This window comes from Megascapheus bottae, chromosome 23, assembly GCF_031878675.1.
Source record: "Megascapheus bottae isolate mThoBot1 chromosome 23, mThoBot2.hap1, whole genome shotgun sequence".
Taxonomy (NCBI): Eukaryota; Metazoa; Chordata; class Mammalia; order Rodentia; family Geomyidae; genus Megascapheus; species Megascapheus bottae.
Genome location: NC_143531.1, coordinates 24550578 through 24569887, shown reverse-complemented (window position 1 = coordinate 24569887; position 19310 = coordinate 24550578). Strand labels below are relative to the sequence as shown.

Sequence of the window (19310 nt, the reverse complement as noted above, 5' to 3'; positions counted from 1 at the left end):
TCTATGGATTCTTTTTATCTCTCTAAGCATTTGGAATATAGAATTTATGAATGTAAATTTATCTGCAAGCATTGGGATATAAAATTTATTTGATATTTATGAATCGAGATGTTTCAGACTAAACTTATAGTTGTATACCACAGTACAAAATTCAGTAACAGCTGGTGACGGTAGCTCACACCTATAATCCTAGCTACTTAGAAGGCGGAGACCTAGAACATCACAGTTCAAAGCCAGCCCAAGCAGAGAAGTCTGCGAGACTCTAGTTTCAACTAATAAGTAAAACTCTGGACTTGCAGCATGACTAAAGTGGTAGAGTGCCAGCATAAGCAAGAAATCTGAAAGTGCATTTGAGGCTCTGAGTTCCAGGCTCAGAATAAGCGCATGCACACAGAAAAAAATCCAATAAAATCAGTCATAGTTACTGTAAATAACTTATTTAATAAATTACATCTAACATCCTCCTAACATAGGAATGAAATCTAAGATAACACGATAACTTTTTTCCTGCTTTGATGCGATATCAAACCTGCTTTACATCTCTGTCTTATTTTCATCGTCTGGAACGCTGAAATAAAATAAATTGTAAAATTAACTTTTATATTAGACTCGAAAGTTAAAAATACTTGCTATCAAAGAAATTTTGCTTTCTATACCCTTTAGACATAATTTCAATACTAAAATATTTAAATTATATAATATGTAAGTATAAATTTGTGATTTTTTAATGCTAGAATTACAGTGTTAGCTTCTTAAGTGCCGATGAAATTGTTCTTGTAGTTGTAGAATAAGATGCCACTTAGTGTCCTATACTTAATAGAAGGGTGATTTGTTTTTTTCCTTTTTTTTTTTTTTGCTTTTGTTTTTTGTTGATTGTGGGGCTTGAACTCAAGGCCACTTTGAGCCACAGTGACACTTCTGGTTTATTGGTGGCTAATTGGAGATAAGAGTCTCAGAAACTTTCCTGCCTGGCCTGGTTTTGACCCCTGATCCTCAGATCTCAGTGTCCTGAGTACCTAAGATTCCAGGCATGAGTTCCCAGCTCCTGAAAAAAGTTTTGTTTTGTTCGAAACATACAGTACCTTGCTACATCCAAGTTTTCTGTTGAACTTTGGGCCATACTTGTTCTTGTCGATCTTCTAGACTCTCCTAAAGAAAAGAAAAAGATACACAAATGGAATGATTTCTCATCAGGGCAATTATTTTGAGCTTGAGCCAGGGAATGTCTTTCCCTCCTACATCATAGGATCCAGAAAGGCTCCCAACCTTGACTCCTACTCCATGAGTTCATATGCACCAAGGAGGACACCACAGAATTGTTGATTTTTGGTTCCGTTAATTGTACAAGCCCTTGTTTTCATTCCTAATCTGTGCTTGAGCTAGGGGGGTCTGACTTAGGGTGTTCTTTGAGATGTTTAATCAGAAGGATTTGAGAAGGCTGGAAGACTGGGACCAATACCATTCCAGTAGGAAGCCACTGGCAGAAGTCACTGTGAGTGGAAGTGTGACATTGGCTTGTAATTGTCTTCTACTTCCATATAGCTGGACAAGTCTCTGCTGGGGACAATAAAGACAGTCTCAAATGCAAGTGGGAAACAAACATCACATTTAACCTTTATATGACCAATACTGCAATAGATTAAATTGCAATACACCTACCATCACATCCCTTTATGTGAAAGCAATGGCATATAATTTTCATATGATACTGTATAAACAAACAGGCAAACATATTTAAAATGATGTTTTCTCTGGAGAAGTTTGAGTTAACACAGAGAAGATCACCCCTAGTGTTTTTGTTGACTAGAAAGGTGATTGCATGTTTACAATTTTATCAAGCAAAACATCTTTTAGTGGTCTTATTCTAGAAAAGGCAAGCAATAACTCATCCACAGAGGTGGTGCCAGAGTTTATAGGCTAGACCCCCTGTAATGGAGTCAGCCTTCCCATGACAAATCAGAAGTACTGTTGTGTATTCACATGAATATACTGTAGCCATTACCTTAAATTTAAAACTCACTAAGCAGCAAACCCAGAGAGCAGAAGATGAAGGCTGAATTGTATCTGTGGTCTGCAGAGAATTTCTTCACGTGGGTTTTGCGTTGTTGAAATATATGTTGTAGTTCAAAGCTGAAGGGATTACTTTTGAATAGCCATCACCAGGGCCGATTACATTCGTATATCATATTTAGCCGGACCCTGCAGGCTATTATTCCATTAGCTGCACTAGTCCAATTGTCAAAACGTTGATCACCTAATGGTAAAGGACTGAGCTTTCTGTTGACCTTATCAAAACGTCTCAAAAGATTTTGCTAGAAATAAAACCCAGGTTATATTTTATAAAACTGATTAAGAGCAAAACCTATCTATAAGAATTCTCCTATCTTATGGATGGTCTTATGGCATTATTATTGTGTGTGTGTGTGTGTGTGTGTGTGTGTGCGCGCGCGCGAGCATGTGTGTGTGTGTTCCTGCACATTTTACTTGAAATCACAGATTCAGTTTTAGTGAAACTGGTCCTTCTTTCTACAGATAGAAGACTCAGAAACTGAAGTTTCCCTCTTCCTAACCACAGTCTCAGTCATGTAAAGTGAACACCGCTGAAGTGAGTCAGTATATTTCTACTAATGTGAGCGTTCACTTCCAGTGCCCTGATTGTAGTCCACTTTATAAGGCCACAATTCTGAAGCGAATGGAGGTGTAATTTGGAATTGTGAATAGGCCAAACAATTTCCATTCAAATTTTTGTAACCAGAAAATCACTCTCCATAAATAAATACAATTTATGTTTATCCTTTAGACAATCGTTGTGTAGCTTCACATTTTTTAATCATGTTAAATAACTTATGAGTTAAATGCTTAATAAGTACATTTTCTTTTATACAGTGTCTTCTGTTCCCTCACTTATTACCTAACACACATAGTTGTAATCCCTCTGTACAATATAATAATAAATTAATTTAATAAAAAGAAAACATACTTTATAAACCTCGAATCCTATTGTCATTAGGATATGGTTAACACTTAACCTATTGAGAATTTTGCACAAATAAGTAAAGAAAGTTTATCTTGAAAAAGAAAGTACTGACAAATATAGTATTCCTATTCATAATAACATAAAATTAGATCAAGAGTCACATTCCAGGGCTTTGTGCTCTCACTTGACTCTTTTGCTCACGGCTGGTGCTCTAACACTTGAGCAGCACTTGGACTTCTGGCTTTTTTTGTGGTTAAGTGGAGATAAGGGACTCACAGACTTTTCTGCCCTGGACTGGCTTTGAACTATGATCCTCAGATCTCAGCCTTATGAATAGCTAAGATTACAAGACGTGGGCCACCAATGTCCAGCTCCCATTTCGTTCTTAATCATTGGTAGTTTAATTTCTTGTCTTTTAGAGACTACTTGTAGTGTAGCAGTTTAAAAAAATAAGCCAGACATGCCAAGGGTATCCCTGCAAACCACCCATCTGACCTGGGCAACTGAGCTTGGTTCTCACCACACAAATTATGGCTTTTATTTCATTTTACTTTGAGTTAACCCTATTGGATTCAACTTTATAAAGTAACAAAAGAAAAAGGGTGGTGGGAGGGAGAGAAGAAAGCAATTTATTTATGTTTTCATTGCAGCTCACTGCAAACATGAAATTTCTCTAAAAATGCAAATCGCTCAGCGCCACACAAGTGAAACTCAGCAGCGAAAGTGCTTAGAGGAAAATGCTTTCCCAGGGCTAATGTTTTTATGCTCAGTGATTGAATAAATCGATCCATTTATTACAACATCTTCACTTCAGGTTTTCATTCCCAGATGCATGTATCTAAGGGTACTAGAGGACTTTTCTCTATCACTAAGAAAATCGATTACACTTGTTAATTTGTATTTTAATCCTAGATCTATCAAAATGAATGCCATAGACAAGTGTAGAAGAATTCAATATAGATCTGTTCAATATCAGATTGATCAAAAAAGGATTTAGGGAGACTTTCAGATGTAAAATACTAATGTACAGACTAAGCCCTGACTTATGTAATATGACTTTAGACAAGCTCAGTATGAAGCTGAAAGAAACTATTTCTGAAAACAGGAATGGTGCGCTTTCATTGTATTAGAGAAAAATCCTCAGAAGGCCTACCTATCCAAGGTACTTAACGTGAACATTGGTTTTTAAAAAGATTTCTTGTCTTGTGTCCAGCCATTCTTGCTAATTCATAGGGCATCATATCATAGATTTTTTTATGTTACTTAAAGCAAAAATTACACTTAACAAGTGTAAGGTTAGTCATAAAATATAGATAAAACAACACTCTTAAAAGCTAAGATATCACAGGAAGGATTATCAGACCTTCTTTTCAGAGAAGGTGAGGACATGAGAAATAAAAAAAAGAAAAAGTGCATCAAGATTCCTGAAGTATCAGTTTGACTCAGACCCTCTGAACTGTGGCCAAATAATTGTTTAATGGCCGATAACTCTTCTAGCAATCTTTTCTAATAATGAATGAGGAAAGAGATTTGCGCTACTTCACTCGCAGAATGGCACAACTTTTAGACTGTTTTCCAGCTGTCAATATTGTTTATGCTGAATAGTGAGTGTCAATTCCTATTCATGGGTCATGCATGTCCAGACCCTCAGTCAATGACCACTCAGGGAAGATGATCTCACCATCCATTTGTGGGCAGGTGCTGGGGTGGGGTTTGGAGCAGTATAGATAACACAGGGGTCCATCCTCTAGGTAGTGGCAACAGAGTGCCAACCTCTGGATGAGTGTGTGGTCTTCAGAGAAGAAATAGGATTTTGAATGTAGATCTTCTTAGATTTACTTAATGTGCTATCTGGTACAGGGTTATAAACAAATATTTTGACAGTGCAAATGTAAATGCACTTAAATAATAATCTCAGGGGAAAACAATCTGCTAGGTTTTATATGGTGTGATTCAGATTCTTTAACAGCAGAATTGGTGGATCTTCAAAAGTATAGTCTGATTACCTTCACTAACCATACAATAGACAAAGGCCTCATATCTAAAATATATCAACAACTAGAAAAACAGAATCACTCCAAAACCAATCTTCAAAGAAACAACCATCCCATTAAAAGATGGGCCAAAGACTTAAAGAGAGACTTCTGTGAAGAAGAAATAAGAATGGCCTATAGACACATGAAGAAATGCTCAACATCTCTGGCCATAAAAGAAAGGCAACAAGAACTATATAATGTGATTGTTGTTCTTAATGTACTATGTTATTTTTCATCTCTTTTGTTGCCCCTTGGTTATTTTCATATTGTTACAGTATGTTACCTTGTTATCTGGTATATTGTAGATATGTTAATTTGTTTACTTGAAATAGGAAAGGGAAGGGGGAGAAAACGAGATGAGGGGAGGGATTGGGGGAGAGAAATGGGGACAAAAACATGGGAAGGGGTATCAATGTATGTGAAGTAATGTACCTTCTATCTGGCGAATATAACTGTAACTATTCTATTAATTACAATAAAAAGTATACTCTGATTACTAGAGACCTATAATTATGGTTTTAATTAGCAAGAGATGGAAGTAAGATCAAGGTTACACCATAAGGGCTGAAAGTCTTGGTAGATCAAGAACCTTTGTCATTATTTTTATAATAACTAACACCATGAGATTTCTCCTGATGGTTTTAGGCAGATAGTGAGTGTAGAGCTGGTGATGTGGACCAGGTAGAGTGCTCATCGAGCACGCACAAAACTCTGGGTTTGATTCCTTGGTACCACATACCAAGGAAAAAGCCAGGAGTGGTGCTGGGGCTCAAGTGGCAGAGTGCTAGCCATGAGCAAAAAGTGTCCAAGGACAGTCCCCAGGCCCTGAGTTCAAGCTCCAGGATTGTCAAAAAAAGTGGGTGATGAGCATTCAAATTTTGTAGGGGTTTGACTTGCTATGGAAGTTAGCATCATCTTTTGGTGCTAAATGTTTTATTTTATATACTCTGTAAATATGATGTATATTACAAAATAATTTATGAGCTCGTAAAAAATAATGAAGTCACAGACCCAATTTCAATCTTGTTTTCCTTGAAAATGCAGCCATTTAATAGTTAATGGATTTTTAAAAAGTATTTTTGAATACTCAGCCCTATCGTTTATTTTCTTTAGCATACTTTATGTAGGTGTGTTATCTGGAAGTGTAAAGGGGTGATTATCATTTAAAATCTTCACTTTCACCTTATGAGTGACAAATGCCTACCAAAAATACGTTCTTGGTTGGGTTATTTGTTTAACATCACAAAAAAGGCTTTGAGGAAATAGTACTTTTACACTGATGATTTTCAGATAAATGATGAATAGTGTTTCATGTGAACACAACATTTTCCCAGTGCAACCTAGACAGCTCCTTTTGTCTGAGAGACCAAAGGGATATCTTTGTTTTTGTTGATATATTTTCATTTCTTCATCCATTTCCTGTTATAAAATTTAACACTCTGTGCTTCATCATGTCACTTTGAACTTCCTTGTTCATAGTTTGTCATTTGTTGTTCTACTAATTTGTCTTAGCCATGTGATTTTTTTCATATATTTTTATTGTAATTAATAGAAGGGCTACATTAGATTCACCAGATAGAAGGTGCATTAATTCACATACATTGATACCCTATCTCATGTCTTGGTCCCCATTTCCCTCCTCCTATCCCCACTCCTCATCTTGTTTTCCCCCTTCCCTATCCTATTTTAAATAACCAAATACGTATATATACAATATATCAGATAACAAGGTAGAATACTGTAATAATATGATATAACCAAGGGACAGCAAAAGAGATGACATAGTACATTAAGGACAACAACCATTCATTACATGGCTTTTGTTTTTATATCCTGGAGGTCACAAAGGGATATCTTTAAGGCAACATATTACATAAAAACCCCAGATATTAATAGTCATGAGATTCTTTAGCTTAAATTAACTAAAATTGCATCAATGATTTAAAATGTTTTCTGTGTGTGTGTGTGTGTGTGTGTGTGTGTGTGTGTGTGTGTGTGTGTGTGAGTGCCAGGGGTAGGGCTTAAACTCAGAGTTTGTGTAGTTCCTGAATTTCTTTTGTTCAAGGCTAGCACTCTATGGCTTTATCTTTTTCTGAGAAGCATTAGACTTAAAAATACAATATGATTTCAGATTTAAAGCTAATAAATAAACGCTATTTTGTCAGTCTACTATTCCTTTCTGGGCTAGGAAGTCCCAGAGAAGAACTGTTCTTTTTCCCCCTTTTCTGTGAGAGCAGATTTTCTGTCCCTGGAAAGGTGAGATGCTACAGTGATCAGTCTGTGTAGTAAATATATCTAACAAATACAGGCAAATTAAATACTTCACATCATTGAGAAAATTTGTTCATACATGTTGATGTGATTTAATATCTTTCTTTCCTCTGTTCCTTCATCCTTCTCTTTTTTTTCATTTTCTATCATTTCTCACTTTTCACCTTCTCCTTCCCTTCCTCTCTCTCTGAGGCTGGCTTCAACCTCAGTCCTCAGATCTCAGCCTCCCGGGTAGTTAGGATTAGAGACACGAGCCACTGGTGTCCAGCTACAGTTGTCATTTTTTAAAGAGACATTTGAAAAGCATTTTATAATTGGCCTTTGTAAGGGGGGAGGATGCAGTCTATAATTAATTTCATCAGGACAGTGAGAGTTCACCGGCATGATTGCTTTTTACATGTTCTAAATTGGAAAATTTCTGCTACCTCTTTTACTGATCGCTTGCTGAAAATAAGTGCCTGGCTACACTCTAGCCAAGATACAGTCACTCTGTTTCCAAGCTCAAACAGATATTGATTTTCATTCCAAACTCTAATGCCAAAATTAGCAGTGTCAGGTTGAATTAGAGGTGGATGCTTTGGAGAGTTCAAGAGTGAAGTTGCTGCATAGCCAGGCTGCCTTTTCTTTGTTATTTTCTCCCCCTTTTAGCTTTTAAAGACAGCAAAGCATCGAGTGTAGGGTGCCCTTCAGGTTTGTTGTGCCCAGAGAAATGCTTTGCTCATCTCACATGCCGTTAGTGCGTCATCCCTTCTGGTTCTTGTGCGGGCTAAATGGATCTACTGTATGATTAATAAACGGCTTTTGATTTCTCTCTGTTGGCTCTTTTGCTCCTTGTTTTGCTTTTGAGAAGCCAAAATTCACACAGGGCTTGAAAGTGGCCAAGTATTTAATTTTCACTGTTCCATAAAGGGGTACAAGATGGCCCCTGGATTTTCCCAGCAGCCAACCCTGGGCACTTCACATCTGGGTCCAGAAGTATCAACAGACCAGCACAGCGAGAACTTCTTAGTCTTGGTTGAACCATTTACCCAAGGAGTGGCTGGATCCCAAAGGACTAATTCAAGTGTTTGTTCTTTTATTACATATCCCCCACACAAAGCTTTGTGTAAGAGAGAGTGAGCGAGAGAGAGAGAGAGAGAGAGAGAGAGAGAGAGACAGAGACAGAGAGAGACAGAGACAGAGAGAGAGAGAGACAGAGACAGAGACAGAGACAGAGACAGACAGAGAGAGACAGAGAGAGAGACAGAGACAGAGAGAGAGAGACAGAGAGAGAGAGAGGCAGACAGACACACAGACACACAGACAGACACACACACAGAGACAGAGACAGACAGACACAGACACAGACACAGACAAAGAGGGGAGACAGAGAGACACAGAGTAATCAGTGAAGGGGCAGTGTCATCTCACAATGGATACCTCACAGGAAAACCAATTTGCAAAGAGACACTTTGCTTTCCGTATTGTAGCTGTGAAGCATAACTAGTTTACTCTGTCTCATCTCCCAGCTCAGCGATTGATGTTGGACAAATCTCAGTCTCCTAGAGTGAATGGAGTTTACACATTGGCCTTGAGCTTGTAGAGCCTCTGTACCAGCCCTAGGGGAGGACAGATTTTATAAATAAAATATTGGTGAACAGCAGTAGTCACAGTATTATTACAAACTTAAAGGAAAAAAGAGAAAAAAAATCAAAGGTTATGGTTACACGAAGTGAGCAACAAGTCTGCACTTGCTTCTTGGAACCATCCAGCGTGAGTCTTAGGCAGAACTGGTTAATATTCCAAAAGAAACAAGGGCAGAATTAGGGATGTTAAACATAGAAGATTCCACATCGACTTAGGTGGATCTGCCAACTGTCTCCACAGTACAAGGTTAGATATTTGAATTTGTAAGGCTATCAGGAGGTCAATCAAACTATGAAATTCTAGAAATCCTAAATTGGGCTCCAGCTGCAAATGGGGTGAGATATTGGCTTATAACTCATTTCCCAGATAAAATCAGAAGACTATGCCACTTGCATATTTTACTGTTGTGAACATATCCTGGGGGTCTTCATGTCACTGCCCCTTCACCCTCAGAGAACAGAGTTGTCTGCAACAGAGTTGTCCAGGATACACTTCCTCCTTACTACTCTGGCACTGTAGTTTAGTGTGAATTCTGCCCCCTTCTGGGCAGAGATATGAATTTAAGCGTCTGTATCCCAGGCCCAAAGGTACTTTGAAGAGTGACCTTAAACCAAGTCTCCCCTGTTCCAGGAATTAAGTTTATCTGCAGTTCAAAAGGTCTTTGGATCTTAAAAAATGAATGCGTATCTACAGACTCCACTTATTATTTGCTGACTTTCCATTTTTGTATTTAAGCAGTCAGACCCTATGGTTTTTCTTTAGCAAAGTCTTTTAGTCAGGTTCAAATGGTGTTTTTGTTTATTATGCTTATGTACTAGGAATCTTATCGAGTGGGCATTACCCACCATATAGCTCCCATGAGACTCTGAATGGTATTACCAAAAAGAATAAACATAGGCTTCTGGAATCTACATGATTGTGCCGTGTTATTTCATTGTCTGGTTAGGGAGATGGTGCTGATAGTAAAGAACGAAGAACATGTTACCTCCAGAGAGAAAGCCGATTCTCAATACAAATCAACACTCTTCTACTCGGTCCACTGCCAATACAAAATTAGTAGACCTTTATCTCTTTTAACAGCTGAAAATAACCTTCAACTACACACATTAGAATAGGTTAATTAAAGAACAAAGGGAAAAGAGATTATGAAGATTCTCTTGTACTGCAGATTATGCCTGGAAGAGAACTCTCTGTATTCTATTTTTCAGTAATTAGGAGTATTTCCAGAGCAAATCTCTTTAAGTATGCTACCAATGCAGGCTTTGTATGCTGCATGGGTGATCCATGGTGAAATAAGAGCTAAAAATTGGTCTGAGACACCTTTTGAGTTAAGGGGTTAAAGTTGTCTTAGAGTTCCTTGGGATAACATGTAGAATTTGCAAGCAAGGCATTGGCTACTAACACCCATACTCCCAGCTACTCAGGAGGCTGAGATCTGGGGATTACAAGGTTCAAAGCCAGGGAAGTTTGTGAGGCTCTTATCTTTAATCACAAAAAAGTCAGAAGTAGAGCTGTAGCTCAAGTGGTAGAGTGCTGGTCTTGAGCAAAACTGCTCAGGGATAGCACCTAGGTTCTGAGTTCAAGTCCCAAGACTGGTACATACAAAAATGTGACATTTGCCCGAGCATGGTCCACAAACAGTTATGATTTTCATAAGGTTGTCTCTGCCACTCCTTTTTACTCTTTCTTTTGAATAAGGTAATATACATATTTAAGGGACAAAACTAACTAGTTGTATTTTATCTCAGTTTTTCATTTGAATGAAACTGATTGCCATTAGGAATTTGGGAAATGTTTGAAAAATTCCAATTAAAATAATGCCTCAATGATGGACAATCTTCTTAAAAGTGTTCTAAAAATATTCATTGTTAGCAAATCAAAAAAAAAATCTCTGCCAAATCAATGACCTTTGTATTATTTTATGGCTAAGATCATGTCGGAGCAGTTTTCTGGTCTTTGCTATTCACTTTTCCTTTTGGCTGCTCTCTCATTTTATCTTTTATGTTAGGGGTTATTTGGCTGCTTTTATGGGGCTATGACTTCTGGAAAAATAGAATTCATAGAGCTTAATCATTTTCAGAAAACCTAATAAAAGTAGTATCCATTTCTTTATCTTGGCCATCTTCTTAGAAGTGAGCAGAAGGTAGAAGTCACACACAGTGACAGCCAGATTCACAGTACTAACAGATTTCCTCAGAAAGCCTCTGATTTCAGGGTGCACCTTATTCTCTTTTCAGATGTGGGGTCTTGGAAGTAGAGTTTTTGGCTCAAGTGCTATAGTGCTAGGTTTGAGCAAAAAAAGCTAAGCAAGGATGTGAGGCCCTGACCTGAAGCCCCAATACTGTCACTCACACACACACACACACACACACACACACACACGTCTTCGTATTTATAGGCTGACTCCATCCACACTGTGATGGGACTGACGATGGTTAAAGCCCACTGGAGGCGTGCCCTCATATCCATGGGCCTTCATTACTCTCTCACTGTGACTCTTCTGCTAGGGGCAGCAGAGCACACTGCAGAAGAGCCATCCTGACACATCTGCCCTAAGCCACGTTGGGGAACTTGAAATTCCTGGTGATTTCCAACACGGGGAACTAGCTTCCTGTGAAGGACGGAATCACTTTGTGATCTGGTTCATTTCAAGAGTTATATAGGAGAGAAAAATAGACTCCAATTCACAGATACTGTCTGTGCAAGCTTCTTATTAAGAACAGCATATTCCTGTAGCCCAGAGGGCTGACAGCTTCTTCCAATGTACGAGTGCTGCTCTAAGCTACCCTCAAGGGGCTACTGGGAGAGACACAGCCGCCTGCACCTCTCTGTGGAGGAGGTGGGGCCTCTTATGTCTCATCTCAACTCCAAGCCCTGTCCTCTCAACCAGCAACTTCCCCGAAGGCACTGGACATCCAGTTCCCCGGTTAATTGGTTTACAAGTACTTCAATAAGAAGAAGAAAGAAAGCACTAAGACAGGAGGGCATTAACAGAACACACACACACACACACACACACACACACACACACACACACAGAGTCTAGGTTCTATAACACATTTTCCTTTGTTTTATATCATGTTCAAACATAGGTATCATTTGCTTCTATTCCATCACTTGTGCCTGACATTTTATCTACAGATGATCAAAATATAATAAAGGGATCACTGCCAGACTTCGACTCTTAACAAGGTTGAGTCAAGCGACGCTTGGAGACATGGAGCTGAGGCACAGGAATGCGCTGAATAAATTCAGTTCAAACAGCATGCTTGTGTCCTGAGGTACGTGAATGCCAGTGTTTTTCTCTCACTGTCTGCTACAAGTGACAGCAAGCATAAAGAGAGGCTCTTCGTCTCGTCCTTTTCCTTTGCCATGAAGATCAGGAGATCTTCAGATTCTTGTTTATTGATTTTACTTTTCATGGACAATCTTGTTGTGAAGTCTGAGTTTAGCCTTAAGCAATGTTACCGTAGTTTCATATTAGTAGGTAAAGTGTGTATATTAAAGCAAAGTCACAGGAAAGAGGCAACACATTTACAGAGTCGTCAATTCTGCATGAAGTCAAGCCACAACTTAAATGCTCAGTTATTCCTTTAAAAGGAAAGCAAAGCCATAGGTATTATGTAAGTGAAAGACATGGGATTTTTTTTTCCAGTCCTGGGCTTGGGCTCAGGGCCTGACCACTGCCCTTGGGTTTTCTACCACTTGAACCACAGCACCAGTGATGGCTTTTTTCTATGTATGTGGTATGGAGGAATCGAACCTGGGTCTTCATGCATGCTAGGCAAGCACTCTACCACTAGGCCAAACTCCCGGCCCCCATTGGATTTTGTGTGTGTGTGTGTGTGTGTGTGTGTGTGTGTGTGTGTGTGTGTGTGTGTGTATGTGTGTGTGTGTTCTTGGTCAAAGAATGGGCAGTTTGGAAACAAAACTCCAATCTTTGTCTTACCTGCAAACACGAGAGCATTTTGTTAATAGAGTCTTTCTGAAAGCATCTCCACACATGATCCTTACATAATATCCAGGGGTTTCTCGTTCCTACACAAGCACCAGCAGTTTTGCTGACTCAGTCTCTCCTGTGGCCCTGAACCCAGGGCACTTGAGAATGCTGACCTTTCAGAGGTGGGCATTCATGTCTTGGTGTCTGCTCAGATATACTGTTTTAAGTAATGATGGTGCTTCATGGCCTGGGGAAAGTAATGATGGACACAGGACAGGTAGCTGCCTCTTCGGGACAGTGAAGCACTAAGCATCATGGGAGGCTCCACAATGGACTAGATCCAAGTGGAAGAGCGATCTAGGGTCAAGGGGTTATTTACTCCGATCCAGTGTTGTTGTATAGCTGTGCTAAATACTAGAAAAAATCACTCAATTCTAATGGATGAAACTTTGTACAGATGTTTGCATTGAAAAATTAATGTTGGATAATTTAAAGAAATACTTTCAGTACTGTCCCACAAACAGAGGAGAAGATGTATGACAGCAAATAATCCTGTCACAGGAGAAATACTTTGGTCAGGAGATCACGATGTACAAACATGGTCATTGAGTTGGCAAGACACAGTCCTCTTTTCATTTGTTCCTGCTTTCACAGTTGTTTCTTTCTCTACTTCTACACCAATAAGTATTTCAAATGTAAGTATTTTAAATATTAGTTTAAGTTCATTCCACACTTCTGGGATCAAAGGTGGGTAAGGATGGCATCATTGTATAGAGTTAATTGGGAAAAGATATTCTCAGTTAGGAGTCATTAAAATAAACATATTATTAAATGTTTATTGCAAATGTTTCCTGTCTGATAAAAATTAAACAAGTAAAGTGAGTAATTTTGAAGTTCACTTGTAATAAAGCCTTAGTCTCATGATTACTAAATTCCATTGAGGGGATCATCACAACGGGGCAAAATATGTATGCATGTATGTGCATATACACACATATATCAGCATTAAATTGTATGTGATCTTGGGCAGAGTATGAAATCATAAGCTTTAATAAATTGTAAGTAACGTTCTCTCAGCTCAATTTACAGCTCAACTAGAAAATAAAGGCTCTACTTAGGTAAAGGGGAATAGTTACAAGGATTATGAATCAGTGAGTCAAGTTAGCACTGATTGAGGAAACATCATTGCCAAGTATCAACCAGAATGCCCTCAGAGTCATTCCTCAATCGTGTTGTAAATAAAACCTTATGTCTATCATCTGGTCATTGCTTCAGGAACTTCGCATTGTAGTCATCCTCCAGAATGTACCTAAAATTCCTTCCTCCAGCTATCACATGAGAAAAGAATCTTGCCTCGTGATCTTAGTGGAAAGACTGTTGTTAATCACATCTCACTGGAATCTTACAGTCCCTAGTTTTTGTCCAGTTCTCATCTACTCTGACTGGTCCACTGGGTTCAAATCACTTAACTTCTCATAGCCTCAATTCTCTGGATCATCAAAATGGAGATCTCCTTCTATTTCCACAATTGCCCTGGGTTCCTGACTGTTGGGTCCTAATTGCCAATGCTTTAGATTTTTCTCTACCTTTCTTCTCCTCCAAATGAATACTGATCATTCTGTCTCGTGGCTTCAGGGCTTCGGTAATGTGTCTGCTAAGTCATAATTTCCCTCCCAGATAACAAAATGCCTTAATTTCGTGGAAGCAGACGTTTGTTCCTTCTTCATAACAACTTATGTTTGCAGCAAGATTTATAGTTTTCTGGGATTGCATCTGTATAATCTCAGTTAATCCACATAGCCTACCCCAAGTAGGGGTCACTGTCTACCTTCAGTAGACCAGGCATCTAACACTAACAGGAAATGATTTCTCCCAGTTTACATGCATGATCCGGAACTCAGCTAATTCTAGACCCAGTTTGCAGTGAAATCAATAAACCGTCAGGTGGCATTGAGAAGCGTGAGTCTCTCAGCTTGGAAGGACAACTGATGTTGCAGAAGTGGTGATCTCATGTCATATGTGATAAAGGTGATCTGCTTAGCCTGTCTTGGGCTCAGTTTCCTTCACTCTTAAATTGGACAGGCTGGGTAAGGTGAATTTTTAAGGTAGTTTTAAGAGTCCATGATTTTATAAACACATACATTTCATTTGCAGTTTAATGCAGTTTTCCCTTTATTTTCAATTCATGGCCATAACTGTAACTGGAAAGTTAGTTGTCAGCGAGTACCATAGCATTTCAAAAAGGTGTGATGGTATGTCATGTTCTCAAGAGGGAAGAAAGGAAAACAGAGGAAACAGCATTCAGTTTGCAGATCCAAGTAGGAGAGTGAGTTACCAATGCTTCTTTATCCAGTACAAGTAAGCACTTCTATGTGTGCTCTTTACATTCCAAAGTGCTAGATCTTAGGATTAGTGACTCTGAAGCAGGGGAGAAGTCCTGGGGCGGGGGGGCGGGCAAGAAGCGGGGGAGGATGCCTAGCGGTTCATTAGCTAAATTATCTCTGGCCATCAGTAGGTGACCAACATGAAACTGAAACGAGATCATCACCATACTCATGGGGTTAAATTGTAAGATGCCAGTTGGTGTCAGTGGCTCACTCCTGTAATCCTAGCTCTCAGAAGATTGAGATCTGAAGATCTCAGATGAAAACCAGCTTAGGTAGACAAATCTGTGAGACTCTTGTCTCCGGTTAACCAACGAAATGCTGGCTCAGATGGTAGAGTGCCAACTGTGAGAAAATAAGCTAAGGTACAGTGCCCAGGACCTAGTATTAGTGTACACGCGTGTGCACACACAGTCAGATGCAAAGCAATATTAAGCTATGAAGTCAATACTGACCATTGCCCCAGTTAAATATAATTCTGTTTCTATTATTATAAACTGTCTAGAAAAATCTGGTTTAATTTCCTATGACAGGCTAAAAGCAGAATTAAAGAAGGTGATAGACTTTCTGAAGATTTCCCCTTCTGCTAACACAACAAGGCTGACTGAGCTGCGAATCAATGATGGAAATATTAGAGCTGGTGTGTCTGAAAAAAAAAAAAAGCACTGATCATTTCACTCTTACTGTCTGTTAATGCTCCAGGGTTTTGGAGACGAATAGGAGCAATAAGTTCACTTTGCCGAATTAATGCAGTAATTCTTTATCATAAGAGCAGAGCATTACCTCAATCTGATTTTGCTACAAAATGGTTCAAAGTCTATTTTTAATGATGGCCCTAATTTGTTAACACCTTTTAAATTATTAATCCCCTTTATATTCAAGCAGTTACTGCATGTCATAACAATGTATCTATGTGGGGGAAATTTAATAGTATTTTCTAGATGTCAAGCAAAGGCTTGTTTTGCAACAAGGCTATTAAAACTGATAATGAGCTAAATATTTGCCATAGCAAACATGAAATTACTATATCAATCAGGATTGGCCTCTCTTATTCAATAAACAGAAATTAACCTATTAACTGTGCCTAACTTTCCCCAGCCAAATTGTTATTTTCAAGCATCTCTTCCTATTTCAAACCTTTCATTTTTATCAACCTGCATATTGTGCCCTTAGAATATCTGAGTTTTGAATAAGCTCCTTGATGACAATATTTTTGCTTAAAACTCTGAAGATACAGAAGACAAAATCACGAATGCTTTTATTCCTGTGGTGGGCTTATTTTTGACTTTCCTTTAAGATAAACACTGACTTACAAGCAATATGACTATTTCTCCAGTTCTTAAAAATCAAATAGGCAACCTTTCAAGTCATGTTTGGAATGTTCCCCTCCCCTCCCCCTGCCGGTACTGGAGCTTGGCTTGAACTCGAGGTCTCTTCTATTTTTGCGTTTCTGGCTTAGCATTTTTGCTCAAGGTTACTGCACCAGCAGCTGAATCACAGCTCCACATCTAGCTTTTTGCTGGCTAATTGGAGCTGAGAGTCTCATGGCCTTTGTTGTCTGGTCTGGCTTCCAACTCTGATCCTCAGATCCCAACCTCCTGAGCAGCTCGGATTGTAGGTGTGAGCCGCTGGTGTTCAACAAGATTTCTATTAATTATGAATTTAATGAACATATAGTTACAAAAGACACAGAAATACAAATGATAAAGTCATCATTTGCCACTGGATTTTAAATTTCTGAAGGCTTTTTGTTTGTATGTTTCTCCCTTGAAGCAATGTGTTCAGTAGATCATCTTCATTGAATAGTTAAAAGGCAGACTGAGCAGTCTAGCTGATTGGTTCAAGCTAGAATATAGCTTTCAAGTTTTAATCTTAACACTTGTTACTGCTTAGACTCACTTGGGAAATTTTACAAAAATGCTGTTGATTCTCAACCAAGTTTTAGCCCTCCCTCTCTCCTCCCCCTCTCTTTCTCTCACCCCCCAGCCATCGTTTCTTTCTTTTCTTACTGGGCCTGTAATTCAATTCATCTAAATGAATGACAAGTCGCCTCACAGAAATTACACTCCATTGAATTCTGTTCCTCAGGGAATCCCAAATGCTGCATGAGGTAACATTTTGTAATTCAGAAAATTTGGAACCAATGACCACATACTAATCTCAAAGCCGGGTTCAGATTCCTTTTCAAGTCACCCTTGTAGCCTGTGGTCTTTCTCTGAGCCTCAGTTCTCTAATGGGAAAAATGGAAGTAGTTGTGATTTTCGTTCTATTTGGCCACTAAATACTGCTGAGACCTACTCAGTGCCAGGTGTCAGGAGCTAAGGACCCTAACAAGCAGGTGCCCCTCCTAGAACTCTTATAATACCTCTGTGCAAATAGAGCATACCACGTGGAAACTTCTTAGCATGAGGCCTAACATCCAAGGGTTCAATAAAATGTTAGCCATTATTTTGTATTAGTGCCAAAGTCCTGTTGTATGTCCAATTAGCTCGTACCACTTTGATTAATGGACAGTCTGATGAGGACAGTAACTACTGATTAAAGATACTAATCATAATTTTGGATGCAGAGCAGACCTTACTGGCATATTATGTAAATATGCCTGGGAGCAGAGAGCAAGGCCTTCATTAATAAGAAATTCTTGGGTTTTGGTAGTGAGTTTCATGGTCCGTGTTTGGTCTAAAGACTATGTGATGTTCAGATGTTTCTGAGAAAACGGGCATATTTGTCTGTGAAACTGATCAGTCAAGGTGAGCAATGGCTACATTTCTCAATTTTTAAAAAAGTTTTTTTTTTGAATTTAAATTCATTGATAAAAGTTGGGCATCCTATTATCTTATTACTCTTAGAAATAGCTCATGTAATTATTTAATGTTTTCCTTTCTGAATGCATGTTAGAATTTTGACCTCTCTCTCTCTCTCTCTCTCTCTCTCTCTCTCTCTCTCTCTCTCTCTCTCTCTCTCTCTCTCTCTCTCTCTCTCTCTCTCTCTCTCTCTCTCTGCACTCGTAGGAGACATAGCTTTAGCTGTTGTTGGGGCCTTAGACATGGCAGGAATGTACTGTACCGCTGAACTACTCTAAAGTTTTTCTCTACTGTGCTCAATTGTAGGTTCTTTCGGACCTATTTTGCTCAGATTGAGCTGTGCTTCTTGTAGCTAAGCAATCATTTCCTGACTCCTGTCTACCACTCTTCTGGGTGCTGCCTCTCTCCCATTTTCCCACTGTGAAACCCCAATTATTGTTATTTGTGACTTTTTTAAACTACATCTTTGGCCGGCTTTCCTTCTTTCCTCTCCTCCTTCCTTTTGTGCCAGTACTGGGTATTAAATCAGGGTCTTGTGCTCTTATTTGCCTTTCTCCCTCAACATGAGTACTCTACCACTTGAACCACAACTCCACTCTGGCTATTTGGTAGTTAATTGAAGGTAAGAGTTTTATGAATTTGTCAACTTTGCACTTGGATCCCCAGCAATAGCTCTGAGCAAAACAAGGAAGGATTTAAGTTTATAATATAAATTGGTCCTGTTAAAATTCATTTTAAAATAAAATAAAAATAAGTGGAATAATAGTGTGAGGACCTAAAAGACAGATTTTAAGCTGGGTGTGAATGACTCATCTTGTAGTTCTAGCTACTTAGGAGATTGAGATCTGACGAGCATGGTTTGAAACCAGCCCTGGCAGAAAAGTCCATGTGACTCTTATCTGCAGTTCACCACCAAGAATCTGAAGTAGAGCATTAGCATTGAACACAAAAGCTCAGGGACAGAGCTTAGGCCCTGATTTCAAGCATCAGGCCCAGTGTACCAACATGCACACAAAAGACTTCAGAATATTTATTGGCAACTTTGATGGATATTTTCTGGTTACCATTTGTAGAAATTTCCTGTGTAATTTGATTTTTTTCCAATTAACTCCCAAATTTTTCCAAGTAATTTCAGCTTTTTCCAGTGTTCAGGGGCAGCATGAGAACTATAGGAATAATACATTTTTCAAAGGCTCTTACAATCGTTTCAAGAAAGCTTTGAGACAGTATAATTGAATGTAATTAAGAGATGTGTCATAGTCTCAAAACTAG

At 38.8% G+C, this 19310-nt stretch overlaps 1 protein-coding gene across 1 annotated transcript in view; it reads right to left on the bottom strand.

Moving 5' to 3' along the window:
• Positions 1–421: 421 nt before the first annotated feature.
• Positions 422–19310, bottom strand: part of Ttc29 (tetratricopeptide repeat domain 29) — a 111611-nt gene continuing 92722 nt past the window's right edge. The window contains exons 11-12 of the mRNA XM_090356872.1: positions 1083–1149; positions 422–568 (exon numbers count right to left, since the gene is read on the bottom strand). Of these exons, the coding sequence (XP_090212998.1) occupies positions 535–568; positions 1083–1149 (101 nt within the window). The 3' untranslated portion in view covers positions 422–534. The remainder of the gene's footprint in view (positions 569–1082; positions 1150–19310) is intronic.